We start from the raw sequence: 6,919 nt of genomic DNA, 5'->3' as shown, positions 1-6,919 counted from the left end.
TTCTCTGGGCTTTGGTCATCCCTTTTTGGTAGAGTAGAATGTGTAAAGTTTTTAAAACTGCAGTTTGCAGCTCTTTGAAACATTTTATTTTGTAAGTTTTTGCCCTATTGGGGATTGAACCCAGAGGTGCTCTGCCACTGAGTCTTATCCCCAGCCCTTTTTATTTTTTCATGTTGAGACAGGGTCTCCCTAAGTTGCTCAGGCTGGCCTCAAACCTGCTGTTCTCCTTACTCAGCCTCCAGAATCATTGGGATTACAGGCCTGGGACACTTGGCTTGCTTCTTTGATACATTTTTTTTTAATAAAAAGCAATTTAGCGGATTACAACCAACATTTAAAACAATTGAAAAAGAGTAGAAAATATGGGACTGCATCACAGGTCATAAGGGTAAGTATTGTTTTGTGAAACTATTGTTTTTCATATACATAGATTTGTTATTGTGGGCCCTGGTGGAAAAGCTATGAAACACCGGACTCAGCGATTCTGGAGTTGTGCTGCCTGCCTACATTTTAAGTTTTTTTTTATTAGAAAAAATACACACCCAAGGGGCTTTTCTCCTCCAGCCAGGGTCAGCAGCGGGTTCTTGGCTCTGAGTTGTCTCCACCCCTCCCTGGGTCTCTGTTCTTCCTGCTTCAGTCTCCGAGTTCCCACCTCCCTTTCTCCCAGGGATAAACGCCCCCCCCCCCACACCCCTCAGGAAATGGGGGGAGGGTCGGAAGGGAGTAAATGTGATCGAATGGGGGTGGCAGTGGGCACTCTATCTCGGGAGTTCAGATAAAAGCACTAGGAAGCAAACACCCCAGCATCCGCACGCACCACAGAACAGAAAGTAGGCGAGCTGGGGACGACAGTTTGAGGGCAGGACCTCTGGCGGAGGCGCCGCAGCCGGTCACTTCCAGAGGGCCGGCAGCCGGACTTGTCAGTTCAGCGCTTGGGTGCGCTATTAACTAGCCAAGGTAATTTTCTCCCCCTCAACTCCATTTTTTTTTTTTTTTTTTTTTTTTTTTAAGGAAAGAAGAAGCCAACAGTTTTGGAGCCAACTCCTGGAGAGGGAGCGGCTGAACTGATTCGGAAGTTGGATCCCTTTGTACACAGGAATGCGGAGAGAAAAAAACAAAACCCACCCCATTGCTTCATTTCCCCTCCAAGTCCGAGCACTTTCTATTGTGCAATGAAAAGTCTGTTCACGTTGAGAAAAACGAATCCCGATTTTCGCTTCAAAGGGATGAGCGCACCCGTAGGCGCTAGACGCCCCTCAGCTGGGCGCTCTGCGGCGCGTCCTCCGCGAGCCACTCGCTGCAGCGCCCGCGGGGGCGCTGGACTCCCCCTCCCGGGGGCGCCTGCACTGGTTCTGCGCTACCCGCGGGCCGAAGAGTAGTCAGTTCGGGAAACTCCGAGGGCGGAGAGCCCCCTACAACTGCTAGGCTTCCCGGGGACGGAGGTTCCTCGAGCCTGCAGGAGCTCCGGGACTCCCCAGAGTCTCTGGAGCGTCTTTGGGGGTCAGGAGGCAGGCGGTGCGGTCCTGGAGGCCGGGCCCGGACGCGCGAGGGACGCGGAGCCCGGGAGGCGGGCCGGTGCACATGGGTGCTGGCGGGCGGGCCGCGGCGGGGCGCGGGGGGGCCGGGGTGTGGCCTCCCCGCCTCCCGGGCGGGATTTGCATGTGTGTGTGACGGCCCTAGACTTCCTGCTCCTTCTACGCCGCAGGTACGAGCGGGCCGGGCCGGGCTGGCGGGCGGCGGGCGCGCCAAGACGCGGGCACCTCCTCACCCGGACCCGGGGCCGCGCGGCGCCTCCTCCCGCTCCCGTGGCCCCCAGCCCGCCCCGGCCGCCCGGAGTGCCGGGCTCTGAGGTGGGAGTGCGCCCCTGGTAGCTCCCCGGACGCCTCCGTCCTCGGCACCCAGCCTGGCCGCACGCCCCTGGGCAGTCCTGCTGCCCCGGGCCCCGGAGGGCCGCAGCCATGAGCGAAATGTCCAGCTTTCTCCACATCGGGGACATCGTCTCTCTGTACGCCGAGGGCTCGGTCAATGGCTTCATCAGCACTTTGGGGTGAGTGAGCTGAGCTGAAGTGGGGCGCGGGCAGGGAGGGGACGCCGAGGGCCCGGGTGCCAGCTGCGAGTGTCCTGCCGCCGCGGCCCGCTACCTCTCAACAGAGGACCTGGACTCCCCCAGCCTTAAGGAGCGAGGGAAGGGCTCGCCTCCTTTTACAGAAAGGAAGTGAAATGTTTGTTCAGGTAGGAGTCGGGCGCCCGGCGGGAGTTGGCAGGAGGCGGCCGGTCGGCGGAGCTTCCACCCGCGGGCGCACGCCTTTCTTCCAAGGGGCCAAGGTTTGCTCTCAGGTGGACCCGCTGGCGAGCAGGTGGGTGGCTGGGACGGGAGGTGGGGAAGGAATCGGGCCTGGACGTGCTCGGCTCGGGGGTGGGGCCCAGCTGTGGGGGGTGCGCCGGCTCCCCCTGGAAACCGGAATCCTCTAGCTACCCACCCAGTGGCGCCTTTGAGGGGTCGCACCTTCTGCTCCCCGCGCTCTCCCGTCCCGCCTCTTTCAGTAGGACCGTTCTCAGCCCTCCCCTTCCAGGCGACCCAGGTTCTGGCCGGCTGCCCACCTTCTCCCCGCCTCTACTCGTCAATTTCCTGTTCGGCTCATCTGGCGCCCCTGGGTCCCTGATCCCAGGTTCTCTAGAGAGCTTTACAAACATTAATTAATTCTGGTCGCCACCCCCTAGGGTCCCGGATAAACAGGGAATCAATTCTTGCCCCTGGAGACCTGTAGCAGGGATGATGCAGGGGCAGAATTAGGCAGAGAGAATGGGTTTATCTTTAGAGCAGTTGGTCCACTGTAACCTTGGGTGGGGTAGAGCAGTTTGTCCCCCTCTCCTGCCAGGCTCCAGGGCAGGGCCTGCTCCTTTTGTCCCATTTGCAGTCTGGGGGCCTGTGTTCAATTCTGTCGTCCTACCAGCCACACCCACCTATCCTTTACAGTCAACCCATTCTACTCTGCTGACCCCACTCTGCTGGACACCAGCCAGCCTCCCAGGAGGTGCCTCCTCTTTGTGCCCCTCTCTTTGGGGGCTTTGAAGTCAGTGTTGGCACCCTCAGTCCAGGGCTGGCTCTGGACTGGGCTTGGGTCAACCTGATGTTGGGAGGTGGGAGGCACCTAGCTCCCTTGGTATTTTCCAGGGTTGTTGGGAATTTAGCTTTAGCTCCTGGAAAGGGAATCCTCGAGGGCCTGCCCTGCCCGCAGTGAATTCTGACTGGGAATTCCAGCACATCCTGCTCCTTTATCTCTACATTACCCAGGCTCTCCTAGTCCCCTCCTGGGTCAGGTGTGATCTACCCACTTCCCACTCAGTTGGATTCCTCCAGTTCAATTCCATGGAGAATAGGGGTGGAGCCACATCTGGGCCAGCATTTGTGCAGGCCTCCCCCAAAGAGCATGACCAGGCCCTGGCTGCCCCTAGGCCAGGGCCTACACATATTAGGTACACAGTCGACACCTCAGAGAATGCTGAGGGAAGGACAGTGCATGGGAGGTGAGGGGGAGAGTGGTTGCCAGAGGTGGAAGACTCCCCCCTCCTAGCATCTGAAGGACTCTGGGGACCTCTGGAGACTTTTGGGAATTCACTGTCTCTTCTGTTGCTTAGTGCCTAACTCAGGGCGGACCACATAATGGGTGTTTTTAAAGTTTCTTGAGGATACCCTCCCCTTATGTATTTTGCAGTACTGGGGCCTGCATGAACAGTACATGAATCTACAGGCTCATGCATGCTGGGTAGGAGCTCTACCACTGGGCTACATTCCCCAACTCTTTTTATTTTGAGACAGGGTATCACCAAGTAGTTCAGGTTGGGCTTGAACTCACAATCCACTTGCCTCAGCCTCCTGAGGGATTACATGTGCACCACTGAGCCCAATACCCATGAGACTTAACAGAGACAAAGAAAACATCTTATTTTCCTCTCATATGGGGTTCCCTCTGTTATCTCTGTTACCCTCTGTTACCTCCTGATTTAACTTCCTCCTACCGTGACCCTTCATGCACCAGGAACAGCTTTTTCCAGTCCGCCTCTATCCCAAGGCAGGTACTGTGACCTGAGAGCCCTTCAACCCCAGGACCCCTCCCTCTGCAAACACCTCCAACATTGATGGACATCCACCCGACCAGCCTGGCCCTCTATCACCAGAACGTGCAGGCCCCAACTTACTCTGGGTTTTTCCTCTTCTCCCTCTACATATACCTGAGAGTCCAGGTGAAGTTCCTGGAACCTGTCCCTGTACTCTCTCTTTACCTTTGCTCCTGTGATGCTCTGCCATGCCATTCAGCTGCTAGTTTCCACCTGAGTAAGTCTTTCCCACCCTCTAAGACCTACTGCAAAGTGGCCTCTTGAAAGATCAGCTTCCTCACCCATTCCAGGGAAGAATTAACCCTTTTTCCTCTATGTTTTCAAACTGTTCTGTACAAACTGCTCTCTGGTGTTATTCAGATTGTGTCTGAGGGTTCCCTGTAGGCTCATCTAATGATGGGCACTTTGCCAGAATTAACTTATTAATTACACCATCCATTTGGCACCTGTTATGGGACAGGCAGCGTACTGGGTGCCAGAGACTTGGTGGTGAATAGGAAGCTGTGCTTCCCACCTTTTTCAAACTTAGAGTCAATGAAGGAATGGTTTGTAAGTGGTGTAAATCATGGATACCTTGCAGTTTTACCATCACTGAGAAACTTGGGAAATACTGAATCTCAGACCCTGCGCTCAGTCCTACTGAATCAAAGCCTGCATTTTAATAAGATTCCCAGGGGACTGGTGGGCCACAGTGTGAAGAGCATGCTGTAGATGATTCTTTGCTCCGTTCTCTCCACAATCTTTCTGCCTCCATTCCTAACTCTGGCCCCTGCTGCCTTTACTGGGGCTATTCATGGGTCTTGAACCTGGGAAACTGATATGACTGAGGTCCTGGGCTGGTGTGGTGCCCAGTGCCTGCTGTCTGGGAGATTGCATAAGAGTTGGGTGAGATGGATTTGTTGAGGACAGGGGTGACCTTAGTGGGTAGAGGGCTGGGTCAATTGGTGACCTTCGGTGGGGTAGGGAAGTTGAGGCAGCCTTCAGATTTCCACCAGAACTCTTCAGGGCAAAGTGAAGGTGACCAGTTACATTCTCCTGGATAATTTGAGCTCCGTGAAGATTGTACATTAACTCTGGAGGGAGGATGGGAGGGGTCTGGGGAGTGGATCCTGCAGTGGGCTGATACTGCTGGCCAGCAGGGAAAGCAGGCCCACACCTGTTCTTGGCAGGAACGTGTGGTCAGGGCTCTGCCTCGTCCCTCACCTAGGTGGAGGCAGTGGAGGCAGGGCTGGAATAGCTAATCAGGTCCAGCAAGTGGTGAAGGATTTGATGTGGCTCCAGGCCAGCAGCTAAGGAGAACTGGTCATAGGAATATAGGGTGGACCCTCTGTTGAGTGGCTAGAGGGGTAGCCACAGACCCTCAAGGAGTGAGCTGGGGGAGTGCAGGTGAACTTGGTCTTGAAGGTGAGTGCCCAGCACTTATCAAGGAGCTTCTGCCCACCCAGGGCTGGCCTAGAGCACCGCTGGGGCACTCTCGGGGCCTCTGGACCTGGATCACCTAGACTGGGCGACTAATGCGTAGGGTCAGAAGGGTCCCTGCCTCCTCCCATGGGGTTCCCTGTCCCTCTTCCATCCTGATCTGCTTCCTAGGAAGGTGGGTGCTGGAGATCAGGACCCAAGAAATGTGGGAGTAAATGTGGAGGAGCCCCAGGGTCCCCAGGGTTAGGATACTCACATAGGGAGCCCCAGGGCTTGGCTCTCAGCAAGGGGGTCTATTTCAGTTCTATCACTAACTTTTGCTGGATGTTTTTGACAAGGCCCTGCCTCCTCAGAGTATGTTTCTGTCATCCTGCATATCCTCTAGGGTGTTCCAGCTGTACCTGAGAAACTGCTGGGGATCTTTCAGAAAATTTTAGTTTCCAAGTCCCATGCCATATCAGCTGTATCAGCATCTCTAGGGGTAGGATCTGGGTGTTGGATTCTTTAAAAATTCCCCAGGTGATTTTAATGTGTACCCAGGTCTTGGATCCCTGAATGGAAAGTCTTCCCAGACTGACAGGCTATGATGAAGCCAGCCTGCTGGGTCTCTTGCCCTTTGAGTCCAGAGAGCCACTTCTGTCCTCATCAGATTTCATGAAGCTATTCAGTGATCAGTTATGGAGCATCTACTATTGCCAGACATTGTTTTAGGCACTGGGGAATCAGTAGTAATCAACCTGAGTGCCAGATTGTTGCATTCTGTGCAGTGGGGAGAGTTAGAGGATTCACAAGGGCCTTTGAGCCTAAAGTCTCTGAGACACATGTAATTCCACGAGGAGGGACTGCCCCTCCCAAGCTGACCGCATTCCCCAGGCAGATTTCAGACCTGCCTTGGCTTTCATTTAATTGTGATTTCACTGGAACAAGATGTTAGACTTCTGTTCTATAGCTTGAGGCAGGGGCTTGGCCTTGGCTAGCCCGATCCATGCAACTCGTTTTTTGAAAATATGTATTTTTTTCTGATTAAAAAATAATTCATGTTTCATGGAGAAAACTTGAAAAGCTCAAATAAAAAAATTACCTAGAATACCACTGTGACTTACACTAATATCCTATATAGATCTTCTAGTCTTTTATATACCCAAATAAACATTTGCAAACTTATCAAGCTGCACATACGGCTTCGTATCCTGATTTTTTTTGGATACAGCAATCTGTCTCTTCCCATGCCAACTCACCATTGTATGGCTGCGTACCATCCATGATATGACGTTCCTTAATTGATTTAAGCAACTCTCGCATTCAGAGTAGGTTTTCGCTGTTGTAGACAATTCGCCCTGAACATCCAGGTGCACATGTGTCTAGACACTGTTCAGTTATC

The 6,919-nt window shown here is 54.0% G+C and overlaps 1 protein-coding gene across 1 annotated transcript in view; it reads left to right on the top strand.

The window, feature by feature from the left end:
- Positions 1 to 1,819: 1,819 nt before the first annotated feature.
- Positions 1,820 to 6,919, top strand: part of Itpr3 (inositol 1,4,5-trisphosphate receptor type 3) — a 62,598-nt gene continuing 57,498 nt past the window's right edge. Inside the window, exon 1 of the mRNA XM_026383607.2 lies at positions 1,820 to 2,047. Within this exon, the coding sequence (XP_026239392.2) occupies positions 1,959 to 2,047 (89 nt within the window). The 5' untranslated portion in view covers positions 1,820 to 1,958. The remainder of the gene's footprint in view (positions 2,048 to 6,919) is intronic.

The sequence above is a fragment of the Urocitellus parryii genome, chromosome 8, assembly GCF_045843805.1.
Source record: "Urocitellus parryii isolate mUroPar1 chromosome 8, mUroPar1.hap1, whole genome shotgun sequence".
NCBI classification, from domain to species: domain Eukaryota; kingdom Metazoa; phylum Chordata; class Mammalia; order Rodentia; family Sciuridae; genus Urocitellus; species Urocitellus parryii.
The sequence above is the reverse complement of the archived record's forward strand: the minus strand, read 5'-3'. Positions and strand labels throughout refer to the sequence as shown.